The sequence below is a fragment of the Zingiber officinale genome, chromosome 1A, assembly GCF_018446385.1.
Source record: "Zingiber officinale cultivar Zhangliang chromosome 1A, Zo_v1.1, whole genome shotgun sequence".
Classification (NCBI taxonomy): Eukaryota; Viridiplantae; Streptophyta; class Magnoliopsida; order Zingiberales; family Zingiberaceae; genus Zingiber; species Zingiber officinale.
The window spans coordinates 184,727,982-184,745,918 of record NC_055987.1 but is presented as its reverse complement, the minus strand read 5'-3'; the positions used below and the strand labels follow the sequence as shown (position 1 = coordinate 184,745,918).

The window sequence follows — 17,937 nt, the reverse complement described above, 5'->3', positions numbered from 1 at the left end:
CTCATGCGTCGACCAGGCGAAGACGTCATGATTCATCCGGAGGCATTTGACCACTTCTTCTTTCTGTTAATCCTCCAGGTCGGCGGCAATAAAGGTTGTAGCCTCCGATCGGCTCGGATGGATCTGAACCTCCTCCTTTTCATCATAAATTAAAACAGGAGGTTTCTCGGTTATGGCGTGTACCTCGATCCGTGGAGCCTTTCGCGCTGCGCTGGATTCGGCTCGGACCATTTCCACATAGCATTTCCGAGCGGCTAACTGATCTCCTCGTACTTCACCGATTTTGTCCTCGACCGGGAATTTGATCTTCTGGTAGAGCATCGACACAGCAGCTCAGAATTCGCTTAACGCCGGTCGCCCCAGTATCACGTTGTAGGATGAAGGGGAGTCGACCACCACAAAGTTGGTTGTCCTCGTTCTCCGGAGCGGTTCTTCCCCTAAGGAGATAGCCAGTCTTACCTGTCCGACCGGAAGAACCTCATTGCCCGTAAACCCGTAGAGGGGGGTTGTCATGGGCAGCAACTCGGCTTGATCGATTTGTAGTTGATCAAAGGCCTTTCTGAAGATGATGTTGACCGAGCTGCCAGTGTCAATGAAGATACGGTGGATGGTGTAGTTGGCTATCACCGCTTTGATGATAAGAGCATCCTCATGCGACACTTCAACTCCCTCAAGATCCTTGGGCCCGAAACTGATCTCGGGTCCGCTCGCCTTTTCTTGGCTGCAACCCACCTCATGGATTCTGAGCTGCCGGGCGCTTGCCTTTCTCGCCTTCGGTCGGCCCACCCGCAATAATATTGATTTCTCCCCAGGAGGTGTTGTTTCTGTTCTCCTCTTCCCGAGCGGACTGCCTAGGTCGCTCATTGGACCGAGAGCGATCTTCATGCCTTGGAGGGAAACGCTGTTCGGGAGATCTTCTATATGTTCGCCGACCAGACTCTTGATGCCGCTGCCGGCGGCCGAGTGAAGGCGATCGACGAGGGCCACCCCGTCGTACGGGATGGGTAATTGAAGGCAGGCCCCGACAGTCGCGGGTGTTGTGGGAGTCAGTATTATGGAAAGAGCAAAACATTAGGGTCCATACCCTCTTTTTCTTCATCTTTGACCGCTCGGCCGCTACCTCTTGGACCACCGGGGACTTCGCATGATGTGCCCGGGATGCCTCAACTCTTGGTCCTCTTGGTGGCTGATGGGCTGCGGGCTGCTTCCGTTCGGCATGGGCCGGACGTTCGGCATGAGTTCCCTTCCGCCGGGCAGCCTCCGCCTCTTCCACATTTATATACTCATTCGCCCGGTGTAGCATGTGGTCGTAGTCTCTGGGCGGTTTGCGAATGAGCGCTCCACGAGGCCTTGCGTGAAGGCGTTTACCATTGTCTCCGAGGTGGCTGTGGGGATGTCCATCGCTACCTGATTAAATCGCTGTATATACGCCCAGAGAGATTCTCTTGGTTCTTGTTTGATGGTGAACAGGCTGACGCTTGTCCTTTGATAACGTCGGCTGCTCGCAAAGTGATGAAGAAATGCCTTTCGGAACTCCTGGAAACTAGTGATAGAGCCGTCCGGCAGCTTCCGAAACCACCTATGTGCAGATTCCGATAGAGTGGTGAGAAATACCCGGCACTTTACGCCATCGGAGTACTGATGCAAGGTGGCGATGCTGTCGAACTTCCCCAAATGATCGTCGGGGTCGGTCGTCCCATTGTAAGCTCCGATCGGCGGTGGTGTATAGTATTTTGGTAACGGATCCCGATGTATGGCTTCAGAGAACTGTCGGTGAACCTGCTCGGGCGGTGCGTTCGCCGGGGAGCTTTGCCCTTCCTATGATCCCGAACGGGAGGCTCATCGGATGAAGATGCTTGCTCCCGTGAGCGGGCGCGATTTCTGGGGGAGTACGGAAGAGTGCCTGAGGGAACCCTCCTGTTGAAACATATTCCGGGCGGTCTGCTTGCGCCGCCCGGCCTGCTGAAGCCGAGGTTGTTTGCTGTTGCGCTCGCTCAGCCTGTGCTTTCTCCTTTTGCTGCGCCACTATCTTGGCTGCCCTCGCCTCGACTATAGCGTCCAACTCTTCTTGTGAGAGTGCCACGGTATGTAGTCTTCCAGCCTCGTCCATTGCCTCTGCTCGGATGCAGGTGCGTTCCCACAGACGGCGCCAAATTGATCCTGTCCGAACCAGGAGTCAACGCTCCCTGCTGGATCCTCGAGTGCTCCGGCGAACCTGCAACAAAACCGAGCCGGGGGGGGGGGGTGTTCCGGCGACGGCCCTCCGACGCTCAACTTAGGCGAAGGAATAAGAAAGTGGCTTAGAAAATGTAGACTTGTGTACCTCCGGTTGAAGAAGTGGAAGCCTTATATAGACCTCTCGAAGGAGCCTGGGCAAACCAATCGAAGCAATCACCTGCTTTCGACCATACCTAGGTGTGGGCCAGTCAGAAGAGCATCCATAAGACCATACTACTACTGTATCAACCTTTCCGTGACGTGATGGTGGGGCCCTTAATAGTGTCATCTTGCGTACAGTCTAATCATCATGCCTTTGCTGACATACCATATCCCGAGCTGAGCGAATAGGCCGCTCGGCTAACCACTGTTCCCTCGCCACGATTCCGGCCGAGCAGACACCTCCGCTCGGTCACTCTGTCCTCGGCCGAGCGGACACCTCCGCTCGGCCACTCGGCTCCGGCTCTCCTGCTTTGGCGTCGGAAACACAAACCTTTGGCTGGGTAATCTCTGGTTCCGCTCAGACGGGACCCCATCTGTGGGTCCCCCATTCTTACCGCCGGATCAGATACGAAAGAAAGAGTAATCTGGAAGACGATTATTGTTAGAGTATATACTAAAAGTCTAGCTTTTGTAAACATTTATTTTTTGAAATAAAAGAATCACATTGGTCAAATGTCTACATTTTACTTGTTAAGTGTAGTTGTTCAATTAATTTATATTGTAGATAACATGGTGTGTGGTGTCACTCACAGAAGATCATGTTATCAGTTCTTTATAAATTATAAACAGTTGCTCACGACTAAGATTGAAAGGAACAAACCATTGGAATAGTCGTAGTGTAATTAAGTACTAGTTTATCTTGACTAATAAATTATACTAGTACACTCTAAGTGTATTGAGTAGAACCATTTTAGGTAATTGTTCTTTTTATACTAACTTAATAAAAGAACTAGACCTTAGTTATTATGGAAGTGTGTGCTCTTAATCCTAATATAATAACAAGCACATATATTTAGTATTTATTTTTTTAACTTATCAAATGGTGAGATTTAGCTCGATAAATCAATAGGTCCGATAAGTTGAAAAATTATATTACTTATAGTGTGTGTTGTTGATTATAAAAGGAATATGTGTCATAGTTATCTAGGTTGAGAATGTCCCCAAGAGGAGCTCATAAGGATTGTCATGTTAAACCCTGCAGGTGGACCTAGTTCGACATGACAATGAAGTTGAGTGGTACTACTCTTAGAGCTAGATATTAATTAAGTGAGTTGTCAGTAACTTACTTAATTAGTGGACATTCGTAATCTTAAACACAGGGAGACTAACACACTCATGATAAAAGGAGCCCATAATGTAATTTACGATTGGTGCGGTAGTGCGGTAATAACTCTCTAGTGGAATGAGTTATTATCGACGAACTTGAGTTGTGTGTTCGGGACGAACACGACATACTCAAGCTCATCGGAAGGCCAAAATCAATTTCTTCTCTAGGTCCCTATCGTAGTCTCATTATAGCCTCAAGTTCATCTAAATGTAAGGCTCTTCTTGGTGTCCAAGAAGTGGGCCGGTCCAATACTTGGTGACCAAGCAAGGGCCGGCCACCATCTCCTCTTAAGGGGCCGACCCTTTGCTTGGTGTCCAAGCAATGAAGGGTCGGCCACAATCTGTCAAATAAGGAGGGGTGCTTTGAATTTTTAAAATTTTCTCTTTGTAGAAAACTATAAGTTTTAAAAGAGAAATTTTAAAATATAAAACTTTCCTTATTTGAATTAGGCCACATGGTTTAATAGAGAGTTTTAAAAGTTTTAAAACTTTCCTTTTTTAACCATCCTCATGGTTTTAGAAAAAAGGAAGAGAAGTTTTAAAATTAAAATTTTCTAATTTTTGTAACCATGTTAAAAAAGGAAATTTTTAGAAGAGAAGTTTTAAAACATGTTTTTAATTTTTAAAACTTTCATTTTTTAACATCCACTTTAGGAAAGAGAGCTTGTAAAATTTTATAAGAGGATTTCTTCTTTTATAAAATTTTTTCTTCCCCTTGATGATGTGGCTGGCCACCCTTGCTTGGTGCCCAAGCAAGGGGCCGACCAAATTAAATCACCAGTCAATCCATGATTGATGATTGATTCAATCAAGAGGAAAGAAAAGGAAAAATAAAAAGGGAAAAGGAAAAAACAAGAGAAAGATTTTAATTTTTGTAAAAAGTCTTTCCTTATTTGCCTTGGGCAAGTAATATAAAAGAAGGGGAGGAGAGGCCTCATGAGATAACAATTCTTACTCTCTTGTTGGTGCTCCTCTTGTGGTCGGCCTTCTCCCCTCTTCCTTTCCCTTTGCTCTCTTGTTCCCTTAAGGTGGTGGTGGCCGAAACATAGAGAAGGAGAAGAAAGCTTTTGGGTGGTGTTCATCTTGGAGGATCGTCCCCCACACGACGTCCAAGGCGAGGCGAGGAATACGGCAGAAGATCTCGAGGTCATTAGCATACAAAGAGAAGGTATAACTAGTAATTTTCTTCCACATCATGCTAGTTATTTTTCTTTATATGAATTCCAAATATAAGAGGCATTAGATTCTAGTTTTTCGGATTTGTTTTGAAGTTGTGTTTTTTTTTTTTTTCAAATTTGTGATTCGATTGTTCTTTTTTATTAAACCTAGAGTTATATAAAGAAATTAAATATTAGCTTTCCTTAAAAGGCTTTGTCTAGGAGTGATGGTTTCTCCCATATCCAAGAAGGCCTAGTGCCTCGTCATGTTTAACCTGGAAGCTAATTTTGAAAATTAATATTTAATTGAATTTATAACATAGGTGGATTTGGATCAATAGTGTTAAGTTCTGCTTGCGATCCAAGTCTAAACCATTAAGAACAGATAAGTTATATTTGGAATCAATAATGTTAAGTTCCGTTAGTGATTCCTAATTTAACTTCTAAAGAACACAATAGGTTATTTAGGAAAGCTTTGACACTTGTACAAAATTTTTGTACAGTGGAACCGATACGATCTTCCTAGGACTAACCAACAATTATAAAGTCTTTCCAAGGGATACATATTTTGAAGTAGTGGAATAGATAAACAATTGATAAAGTAGATTGCGGTTTGGACAGCGTCATCCCAAATTTAAGTGGAACTAAGGCATGATTAAGAAGAGCTAAGGCAGTTTTAACCGCATGATGATATTTTCTCTCGGCGGACCCATTTTATTCTAGAGTGTGGGGACAAGAAACTCGATGGAGGATGTCACAGAAAGTAAGATGACGACGAAACTATAAGTACCTTGTGGTGGTTTTGATGTGATCAACCAAGTTAAGTTAAGTCATGTTGGTATTTAACCTCTGTGTCTAAGTGTGCAGGAACTTAGGAGCACAAGAAGTCGAGCGAAAGACGCATCTAGCAAGAAGGACGACATAGGAGAGAGTTGACGGGCTCGGTGCGTCCAAGGGACGAAGTGTAGCGGAAGAGTACGCTGGCGGACGAGAAGGAAGCGCACGACATTTCCCAGGGACGAGAAATCAGAGCGGAAGACTGCTCTAAGGTAGGAAGTTAAGTTCAGATGAGCCCTATTACGGATGGCGGAGATCACCCAAGCTAGCGGAACCGGAGCAGAAGACCTAGACCAATGCAAGTAAGGCCAGAGCGGATGACCTGGACCTAAGCGAGTGGAGCCGGAGCGAAATACCCGGACTCAAACGAGCGGAGCCGGAGCAAGAACCCGGACTAAGCAGTTAACACAAAGTTAACTTAGGTCCGAGCGCCCGGACTATGAATTTTATCCGAATCTAGTTTGATGCGATCCGTTGCGACGAGGGTACAATTTTATCCCCTAGAGGCGCTTGGAACTCTTCCAAGAGCCTCGATTAAGGCTATAAATACAACCCTGGTCCCAATGGTTCAGAACAACACATGTGATTGATTCTTCTTTAGCTTTGTTTTGTAATCGAGTGTTTTAATTGCTGTAAAGAGACTTTTCCGCCTGAATAAGCGTTTAGTGGGCTTTCAACTTTCTTGGATTAACAACCTCTCCGGTTGTAACCAAGTAAACTCTTTCGTGTCTCTTCTTTTTCAGTCTCGTATTTATTTTATGCAAATGTTTGTTTAATATAAAGCTATAAAAGTTAGAGGAATGTTCATTTTTCTTTGCAGGGCTATTCACCCCCTCTAGCCGGTTGCCAAGGGATCTACAGAAATGCTTGATACTCTCCACCCCAATCAGAATGAAGGAAGAGTATCTTATGATCAAAATAGCGTTCAACATGCTTTTGAAAACGATAAGAAATATCGAAGATATCAGATTTTCTTTTCATAGTAAAAATTCAAGCGAATTACTAATGTTATCGATAAAAATAACATAGTAAAGAAAATCTTGATTAGAAAAAATAGGAGCAGGACCCCATACATCAGAGTAATTAATTTCCAAAGGAAAGCTAGAGTTGCGAGTAGAAGATACAGAACGTAGTTTATGAGATTTCACTTTCATACAGCTTCACATAAATGACATGAAGTGTTAAATTACATCTATGCTATTTTATACTTTTCGTCCATCTTCTCGGCTCAGATTCAGGTGTGTTCCCACAGACGGCGCCAAATTTGGTCCTGTCCGAGAGTCGAGACGGTGGATGCTGGGGAGGTGGCACTCACGTTGACTGGATCAGATGTAGACTAAGGATGACGTGGACCTCTGGCGCGCTGAGCCTGCAACCACAAGTCGTTAGTGCCGAGCCAAGGAGGGTTTCCCCGGCGATGGTCTTCCGACGCTCAAGTCAGTCACCGGCGATAAGCAAATGAAGGGGAGAAGAAAGAGAGCAGCAGCGTAACTGTAGCTACAATAAGATCAACCTACCTCCGTCAAAGCCTTGGGGTCCTTATATAGGACTCCTGGAGAACGCGCATGTACGCTCCTCGAGGCGTGCACGCATCTCAAAGCTTTCCCTGATAAGACGTGTCAGTAAAATATACCTGACACCATACCTCAATAGCACGAGCATATCCTGACAAGACAATGAAAGCTTCCACCGTACGATTCTCTACCTGACCCTGTCGCCAACCATGCCGCCTGTCAGTAGCACGAATCTCTAAGAGGATAGTGGTCGATCACTCTTTTGTCTGCTAGTGGGCCGAGCGTGTGAGCCGCTCGATCGATCTACGTCACACTAGGTAGCTGTCGTCTCCTGGGGCATAGCGGGATGGCCGCTCGACGTGTTCCTGCCTTCATGGACCGAGCGGGAGAGTCGTTCAACAGCCCTTGTCCGTGGAGTCGACGTTGGGGCCGAGCGGGATAGCCGCTTGGCCATTGTCCTATGCTCGGACAGTTTGCTTCGCCGTTGTAATCTGGTCTTCGGCCAGACGAGATGTTGGGCCGATCGGCGAGCGCTGCATTGCCGCTCGGCGCCTGGTTAGTTCCTAGTGAGCGTCGGAAGCTCGATGCTGGGCCGAGCTATGATGATGTCGGGTCGATCGTTCCTTAATCCGATCGGGCAATGGTCCGAGGGCGTTGACTGCCTTGACTTTGCCCTTCCATGTGACACAGAACTCTCTATAAGGTCAGGCCCCATTTTACCACCGGATCAGATAGATTGATAACAAAATCATATTCATTGCTATATATAAGCATAGCCCCATAAGATAGAGTAATTCAACATTTTCATCCTTCTCATTAGCGAGGAGAGTCAGATATCCCTCAGAAGATCCGCTCGTTCTTCTTCACAGAATCATTGAAGTTCGTGGACGACTTAAAAATGATGACGATTTTACTGTATTCAGGTCATATTTGTTTTGGTCATTGTCATTTTAGTTTTATTTATTATTATTCTATAATTTCGATGATACTATCACATGCATATTTTCTTCTTATTGAGTTGTGTAATATTCATGTTTAGAAACCTGTCTCATAAGTCATAACTTTGATTTATTTGCATAATAGAAAATCAAGACCTTCTTTCAAAAGAGAAAAACAAGGAATGATAAACTGAAAATACGAAGAAGGCCCCCATTTCAAATTTACTTAAATTTTCAATCTGCTCGCTGACGGCTTGGGCGACCACACAAAATAGGTAGACACCGAAAAGGTTTTTAAATGATTAAATTGTATAAATTAAAATTAAAAATAAAAATTGTATATTTAATAACATAAATATTGTCATACTCAACATGATATATTTGTATATTAAAATTATAAATATCATCAACCTTTATATTTAAGTTTGGGAAAAAAAATCAACAAAAAGAGGACCCATTTTAATATTTTATTAAAATAACCCTCTATCCCTGTAAAATGATACAATTATCTTCCAATACTATTTTTATTTTTATCATATCCATATCTCCCTCTTAAATCCTAAATTGATTGGGTGTGTTATAACAGCTATGAAATCATAGCTACTACACAGTTGTAGCAGATAGAATTTTGTAACTGCTACAATATGAAAAATAAATTTAAGACTAAAATTATTCGAAACCTTTGAAAAAGGTTTAAACGATATTTTTTGAACCTAAAACTGGGTTATGAATTCCACTCAATAACTAGTTGTAGATCTCTGAACAAATTTCAATTTATATGTTCTGTGATCCAATCCTAATCAAAAGTTACGTCTTTTCAAAGTTTAGGATTTAACATTCATATTATAACAACTATAAAACCGTAACTACTACAACTGTGTGACGGCTTAGTTGTAGGAGCTATGAAATTGTTGCTACCTGTAATTGCTACAATATGAATGTTAAATTTTAAATTTGAAATGTCATAATTTTTAACTCAGATTAAATCATAAAAGGCACAATATATCAAATCGAAACTTATTCAGAGATCTACAATTATTACGGGATGAAACCTGTGACTATCCCATTTCAAACTAAAAAAATATAGTTTAAATTATTTTCAGAGATTCCAAACAATTTTAATTTTTAAAAAAATATTATAATAACTATGAAATTATAACTACTATAACTATATAACAATTCAGTTATAGTAATTACAATTTCATAACTACCACAATACAATATAAGTTTAGGATTTAGGCAAGAAATACATGTGTTAGAAGCGAACAATGTACATAAGGATATTTGTCTCCTAAAAATGAGTGAGGTGCATTTGGTGAAAAGAAAAATAAAGTGGAGCACAATCTTGATTATAAAGGGTCTCTCCTTTGATTTTTTTTTTTTATGACCTTTTAAATTTTTAGAGGTTCATATCATAGTTGTACTAAAAAAATATACTACTAAAAATAGCCAACTAATTAGTTTAGTAAAAATACCATTTTTAGTAATCCACTAAAGTGAATTAACACTTGTGCATTGATACTTCAAGGATCAAAATGTGTCATTACAACAACCAAGTTTGCAACTTGGTAGAAATCATATAATGTCATTGTAGAAAAGTCAAAACGGATGAAGCCAATGATAGTAAACACAGAGAATAGTTGGAAAAATAAAAACTGCAACTAAAGGATATGTTAAATGGGAATGAGCAGAAATATATAAAATCTACCTCCAGAATGCAATGTCTACCATGAAATCCCCAAGCTGGCACTCCTAGACAACTCTGAGAATCAACCACTAAAGCACTCAGAATAAGCAATATGCAATATTTAGTGTGTATTGGTTTGGGGCTATCACTGCCCTTTTATATAAATCCTTAGCCCCTCCCAAATAGGTTTTACCAGTTTGAGAGCCAGTTTAAAGGGTTGCCGTCATCTTTACTTTGGACTACAGTTCGATCAATTCAATTCCGTTGTCAAGCTCAGGTTAGATGGCCGTTTTCAATTAACTTTCTTTTTCCTTTTTCTATATATGAATGTCGAGGCTAAAAAAATATCCAGTGAATATCTAAAATTTTTTAGTTTTAAATTTTTTTAGCTTGAACACTATAATTCAATCCTTAAATCCTAAAGGTAAAATCTAATTGGCTTAACAACGGAGTTAAAAAAATAAACAAAAAAAATAAAAAATATTATTAGACATCCTAAATATATACACTGTGAGCACCTAATTTTTTTTAGTTTTAATTTTTTCAAGCTTGAAGACTATGCCCCACTTCCAAAACCCTAAGGGTGCGTTTGGTTCAAGTTATCAAGCATAACCTTGGTTATATGATTACTTAGTAATCACATAACCAAAGTTATGGGGAATAAAATATAATCCTTATCTTGTTTGGTTCAACCTAAGTAATGGTATAATCTAATTTAACATTTACTATATTACCCCTGGTACAATTATATGATTATTTTTTAGATTAAATTAAATTAAATTATTATAATATTATTAATTAATAAATTGATAATATATATAATAAATAAATAAAATTGATTTATAATTTTAAAATTTAAAATAAATTTATATATATTTTAAATATGATTAGATATGTCATTAACTAATTATATATACTTTAAATTTATATATATTCAGATAAGATATGTGATTAAATTTTTTAATATGCTTACCTTTCTACTGTGCTTCTCCCTCATGCCCAATTTTTCCACGCCGACATCTTCTTCTCCCAGGCAACAACGCCGACATCTTCTTTCTCCCTCATACCTTTCTACTGTCTTCTTTCTACGATCTTCTTTCTCCCTCATACCTTTCTACTGTCTTCTTTCCACGCCGACATCTTCTTTCTCCCAATTTTTTAATATGTTACCTCCGCAAGCCATCGACGCCCCACGAATCAGTTTCGATTGGTACTCGAAAAGCACAGAATGATTATGAACAATCTCCATGAAGGGGAAGCAAAAAAGAAAGTGATCGACGCGGCCCCATGTTGACTACGACGAGCTCGTGACGGCTGTTGGGCAGAAGTCGAAGGGTAAGAAGATCTCGTGGAGGAGATCGAAGGGGAGAAGGCGGAAGAAGATCTCGTCCCTTGTAATTTACTCTTGCTCATCTCCTCGTCCGATGCTGTATTGCTCTGTGCCAGCGGGGGAAAGGTTGAACTGGTGGCGGAGCGAGGCAGCAGGCGGCGCCGACTGTTGGGGAAGAGGCGGAGGGGCGTTGGCTCTAAGAGAATGTTGGGGAAGATTCGAAGGGTAATTTTGGAAAAAAAATATTGATAACTCAGGAATCATAGAAAACCTAAGATTTTCAAGGTTTTGTGATTCCTGGTTCTATTCCCTAATTGCTGATGTGGCGGGAATGTTGCATCACCAGGAATCACTAATTACTTAAACCAAACAAGGCTATCGTTGATAACCAACTAAGGTTCTATATATATATATATATCGAATTTGTTAAAATAAAGCACAATTTAACTTTTTTTATATTTTTTAAGCTCCCGATTATGTTAATGAGATTTTAGCTTTAGGGTTTAGAGGTTGAATTATAGATAGTATTAAGAGCAAAAAAAAAACCAAACCGAAGAAATGTTTGAGGTTTGGACGGAGTATGCGCGGTAAGGTCCTTAAGGTAACATTATTAATATAAAATTTTGATATCATGCGAACTCGTCCGGATTGGACTCGGGGCGCCTAGAATTGATCCAGGCGCCCGTGGGTGAATGAGTCCATGTGCCTCGATTCTTCTCTTAAGTTTTATTTTTTGTTTTTTGTTTTGAGGTATATTATATGTATTTAAGATTCAAAATTTTAAAATTTAGAAGTTGGATTATAATAGATTTGAGTCAATAAGATTTTCCCTTTAGGGTTCAGATTTCCCTTTTGAGTTATAGTGTTCAAGATTAAAAATTTTAGATGCTCACAGAGTATATTATATGTATTTAGGGTTTAAGATTTTAAAATTTAAGGGTTCAATTATAATGGGTGCTAATAAGATTTTCCTCTAAGTCTTCCCTCTTGGGTTATAGTGTTCAAGATAAATAATTTTAGGTACTCATGAGGTATAATATATATATTTGGGATGTTTTAAGAAATTTATAATTCTTAAAAAATAAAAAAAATAAAAAAAGTCGGGCGCCTGGATTTGATCCAGGCGCCCCGACTAAAAATTAAAAAAAAAAAAACAAATCTAGGCGCCTGGATTAATTTCAGGCGCCTCGAAAAATTTGTTGCGAACCGTCCTGCAGTGATGTGATCAAATCAGAGAAGATGGAAAAAGAAGGGGGGTAGAAGCTCTTGCTGTAAGAAGAGAAACAGACCTTCGATAACTTTGAGCACTTCCATACTAATCATTAGAGCTTCAAGAAAAATAATAAGTGGGTCAAGAAGAACTTATTGAGTCTTATGCATCATTTCTCTATACTAATCATTCAAAACACTTTACTAATGACAAGCGAGTAAATTTATTTAAGAGATGGACTCATGAACACTTGTACAAACCTGGTTTGAACATTGGTATTCTTTGTCGCATCATTGTCAAATTACACCACCTAAAATGTTTGTCAAATTTCAGGTGATCGCCTACAATGTCTGGCTCAAAGAAAATGAAAAACATGCAAACAGAAATTCCCTATTTATATAGGCTCATCGTTAAACATTCAGCACTTCCATATATACTGCATATATGGGAATCAATCTTCTGAGTAGGCATATAATAGTTATTATTCTTGATTCTGGATCACTTCATATATCCAAAAATTTATTCCAGATATTAGTTTTGGTTTTAATAATTAATTAGCACCATTTTCAATTCATGACATGAGGTCAACATCTAACCAGACATTCCCAAATGGACCTTCCCAGGATGTGAAGTCAGAGATAAACTATGAAGTCAGAGATATTAGAAAATGAGCTGTTGAACTAAAATCTTAGGATCCTAAAATAATGACAGGCATTTTCAGTATGAATATTTAATAATTTCTTGAATGACAGTGGGCAAAGGCTCACAGTATTACATGCACCGTGATGCTTGTTACTTGCTTTCAAAAGAATAGTGAAATCAAAATTTTAAGCTTAACCGTACCTTGTCCTTGCATAATGTGACCCATTGACGAGCCAATGGTTTAGCACAGTGACATCATCCTACAAAGTGAGATAAAGGTTAAAACGTTATAAGTTTATAAGTTATCCCTGGGTTAGTTATATAGTTTGTGATCAAAATTCCATTCCGGTTATTAATTGGTAATGGCTGCAACTTAAGATTTCAGCATTGTAGGATGACTTAATGTTTTTCTAGTCAAATTAACCATGTATCTACACTGCAGATCAAAATTATATCTTTTGAGTGTAGGTGGACCAGCAATTCTGATCCTCCTGTTTGTTTTGGTAAAAGCAATCCAATTAATAACAGTGAAGGGAAACTATGGGATATTTCATATAGTAACATCTCTTAGAAATAACTAATTCTAATGAGAGGAAAAAAACCTACTTTGAACTCCTCCACCTCCTCCTCCTCCTCCTCCTTGATGGATGAAATCCATGTTGAAACATCACTAGGGGGATGACTCTGTCATAGTGAAGAAGTCCATATTGAAGAGCGTCAAGGAGGAAGATGTTATGATGTGTGGCATTTCAGAGGAGGATTTGCTGAATGGAGGAACACCACTATCAAGGAATTTGGTTTCTTGCTCTCTAAGGACTCTTGCAAATTTTAAGTTGTTGATGTTGTGTACAAGCAAAAGGAGTACCAGATCTAGAAGAGAAAAAACAAAATTTGGAAAAATAAGATTTCAAGATGGTGAAAGGGAAAGGTTGAAGAGGAAAAAAACTAGGTTTTATGGAGGAAGGGGAGGCCATGGTGACATATTAAATTTGCACCCTCCTCTTGAGGGAATTGAAGAGGGATAAAAAAACCCATTATGATACGAAGTTCAGAAAATATTGTATTATCCATTAGAAATACAAAACATGTATTTATATTCCTTAAGACATAAATAGTTCTAAAACTTAGACATAAGACTACGTATGTCATGTCTTAAACTAAGTTGCATATAATATTTTAAATATGCTAAAATTGTGCAGCATGGTATTAATTTATTTTCTTTGTCTGTGGTCATTTACTAATTTACAAGGAAAACTTCTTAAATGGTATTAATGCACATGAAATTTTACTAGTTTCCTTCCCATTGATGTTTTGAGAATTAGGTGAGTGGTTGACACCTTTTTTCTTATTGAATCGGCTGTTCAACCGGATGAATTGAGGATTTATATACCAATGCTTAAGTCTAGACAGGCAGTGGTGGTTGTTTTTTTTTTTTTTTGGTTGATCTGGTCGGGCAAGACCTGTTCCAATAGCATTGCTTAACGGTTATAATCTTGTGGAAACATTTCTTTCTAGGTTGGTGTCCGTTAATCAAGCAGTCTATAACACCATCTATTCAAAGGAAATAAAGTAACATGAAACAAATTTCCTTTAATATTAGCAAAAGGAAAATATTGGTATAAAATCCAGATTTGTGTATGTGAAGGAATTAACCTGAAAATAGAGAAGTAGGTCTGCCGAAGGCATGGTTCCTCCGGTGAAGAAGTATCTTGTAATCCAGTCATCTTCATTTTTATCCTGAGTTAAGAGGGAACATTCAGGACATGACATGAAGGCTTTGGGACAAAAAAAAAACTTAGAATGCAAATAGCATTCAGCAGCAACACAGAAAATGGTTCTTTCATGTGATTAAGAAACCAAAAATATACAAACATGAAAATGATGAAATAAACATGTGAGGAATTTGATTTAAAGCAGAGTAATATTTGATAATCTTCAAAGACTAGTCATCACAGAATGCCGAAACAAACACCAACTAATACACAAAAAGGAGTAAAGAGTACCTCAAAGTGATAAGCAAATGTTTTATGACAAAAGTGATGAATGAAAAACAAGCTATCTTCCTTCATCCACAATGATATCTTCTTAAGAAGTTCCTTATAGTTCTTCATATGCTGCAGGAATTAATGCAACAATTAACTAGTTTCAATGGGGAAAAGAAAACTAGTTAGATTACCTCAAACATTTCTATTGAGACAATTCGGTCGAACGAAGCTTCCATTTCAAAATTGCTGATGTCAGCAACAATTATTTCTACATTGGGAAGCTCAAGGTGCCTAAAGATAGTTTGGTGTAAATTTCAACTTTCATGCACAAAACTATGCATACAATTCATACAATATACTTTCATTACTTTAGAAATGACATTTCAATGGAAACTGAGAATTTCAAATTAGAGATAAAAATCAATAGAAAACAAGTAGAGCAAAAAAAAAAAAAAAAAAAGAAGAGCTTACCTACACTGCTCTTCTATGTAAGCTTTCTGAGTAGATGAGTTGCATATTCCTGACACCTTGCAGTTTTTGTATCTCTTTGCAACATATATTGAAAAGGAACCCCAGCCACATCCTATGTCAAGAATTTTTTGGCCATCTTTCAGTTGAGCTCTTTCACAATACAATTCTAACATTGCATTTTCGGCATCTTCCAATTTGCTTGTTTTGTCCTTGAAGTAACAACAGCTGCAACCAATGGGGAATTTAGAATTTCTAGCAACATACAGGAGTAATCAGCTATGTAAAGGAAAATAATTAAGGATCAAATGTACATATTATCAACCAGTGTTGTAATGTGTGTGACCACATTAAAGGAGGGGAAGATAAAGAACAGGGACTAGAAGACCACTTACTGGTGAGATCGCTATCCAGAACTAATTGTCTAAGTTTGACTTGACCTTCACACTATCGATGTGGTGGATTCATGTTTGATAAATAATATGGATATATCAAATAAAGTTTATGATCCTGTCCGAACGCTGACTCAACGGCCGCTGGGCACGTGGCGCTCTCCGATTTGCTGATATAGATCTCCGGCTAGTCGTACGAAGCTCCGGCGAACCTGCACAGAAGTCGGGCCGGGAAGGGATCCCGGCGGCGACCCTTCGACCTCAAGTCAGGCAAGCAAACAGTGAAAAGAGTGGCTCCAAAAGTCTTGAACGCGTACCTCCGGCGAAGTATGCGGCTCTTTATATAGAGCGGGGAAAGAGCTACTGCACGTCCACCGAGGCGCCTTCGTGTCCGCAGCCCATACCTCGGTATGTGTCTGTCAGAAAGCTTACCTGACGCCATACTGCTACAATCCAAGCACGTCTTCGATGGGACAGGAGAACACCTAGCTGTCAGACTAGGAGTATGGCCTAGCCCTAGGGCTTGACAGCTGTCATAAGATATTCTTGTCTTTCTCTACCTGCCACAGGCCGGTGGGTCCGTCCAGCAGGCTGGACGGGGAGTGCTGTCCGGACGGCCCTTATCTTACGCGCCGGACGGACGGCACGTCCGACCTACCGTTGGTATCGATACGCTGGGGAGATTTCGGTAGGGTGCTAGGCAAGGACTGTTAGCGCTATGTTACTTTATATCTTCGGCCAAGCATGACTTCCGCTCGGCCCTTGCTACTGTTCCATTGAGCGTCGGAACTACGACTTCAGTGGGGGCCCTATTGCCTCGGGTATTCACCGGTCGATCTGACGGGGCCGGTCGGGCCACTCGGCCTTTTGACTCCAGCGTGGCATTGACCCCTCAGAATGGGGGCCCCCTGTTCTATCCGCCGGATCACTTGCCTCCCCTTCAAGTCTAGTCGAAGAAGACGAAGTCCGACTGACTGGACTGCCGATCTGACTGAGTAACGACCGCTACATTAATCCGCTCGGCCAGGCTTAGGGATGTTCATCCGTTCGGCCGTACCTTGCCCGTGCCTTGTATTGTCTGGAATTTACGCCGAACCTTCTTCTCTACTGCTCATCACGTGAGTTGCGCGTGGTAAGGGGCGCCCATTAAATGCGACCAGTATCCAACTGACACGTGGCGATCGTGCGTTTGTCAGCGTATGGCGGTGGCGTCACTTCCGATGGGACAGCCGCCGTTTGAAATGAACGGCTAGATGATGGCCTCGTTTTTCACGACCTGGATCGGACGGTGGAGGTGGCTCCCGGGCGGCAATATAAAGCTCGCGACTCCTTTTCCGCCGCACTGTTGCTTCATCCCCCTTCGTCTTCACGCTGCTCTTTCTGCTCCGGCGATCCTTACTCACCGCCTGTTTGGTGTGCTCGCCATCTTCTCCCTTTCTTCGATCTTCCTTGTACCCGTAAGCCTTCCTTTCCAGCTACCCGCCTCTTGTATTGCTTCCTTTTGCATTCTGTTGGCATTCTCTTTTAGTTTTTCTGTCGATTATCGTTTCTGTTTCGACCATGGCGAGTACTTCTACGCCTACCGTCGGCGCTCCTGGTCTCTGGTATACGATCATGGAGAGCCGATTCGATGAAGAAGACGCACTGCGTCTCATTCGAACATACGAAATTCCGGCCGACCACGAAATAATTGTAGCTACTCCTTCCGATCGGCCCAATGATCCGCCGCCCGGCGTCATCTGCTTCTTCCGTGATCAATTTTTGGTCGGGCTACGCTTTCATCCCCATCCGTTCATTATCAAAATATGCAACCACTTTCGCCTCCCGCTCGACCAATTAGTCCCGAACTCGATTAGGTTGCTGAGCGGGGTGATAGTTCTTTTCAAGTTGAATGATATCCCCTTGGACCCCCAAATCTTCCATTATTTCTTCTACCCAAAACAATCCGAGTGGGGGATCTTCATATTTCAATCTAGGTCGGGTTTCGTCCTATTTAGCAACATGCCGAGCTCCAATAAGCATTGGAAGGAGCATTTCTTTTTTATGCGTCTACCCGAGCGGCCGACCTTCCGCACGAAGTGGCAGACGGCAGTGCCGACTCAACCGGATCTCGGCAAATTCAAGAGCCATCCGGCGTATCTTCATGCGGCGAACCAGCTGGTCGGCCAACGATACGACATCGACAAGTTGCTCCTTCATGGAGTAATGTACATATTTGGCTTGTCTCCCAT

General features: G+C 41.0%; 1 protein-coding gene across 3 annotated transcripts in view; it reads right to left on the bottom strand.

The window, feature by feature from the left end:
- LOC122038646 ((S)-coclaurine N-methyltransferase-like) overlaps positions 1–17,937 on the bottom strand; it is a 60,823-nt gene that overhangs the window by 30,902 nt on the left and 11,984 nt on the right. Inside the window, exons 3-8 of one of the 3 annotated variants that reach the window (XM_042598483.1) lie at positions 15,318–15,542; positions 15,038–15,137; positions 14,865–14,975; positions 14,515–14,598; positions 13,063–13,121; positions 12,480–12,529 (exon numbers count right to left, since the gene is read on the bottom strand). In XM_042598483.1, coding sequence (XP_042454417.1) covers positions 12,480–12,529; positions 13,063–13,121; positions 14,515–14,598; positions 14,865–14,975; positions 15,038–15,137; positions 15,318–15,542 — 629 coding nt within the window. Of the gene's footprint in view, positions 1–12,479; positions 12,530–12,795; positions 12,863–13,062; positions 13,122–13,668; positions 13,732–14,514; positions 14,599–14,864; positions 14,976–15,037; positions 15,138–15,317; positions 15,543–17,937 lie in introns of those variants that run through there. The other 2 variants (XM_042598484.1, XM_042598485.1) reach the window with 2 other exon arrangements.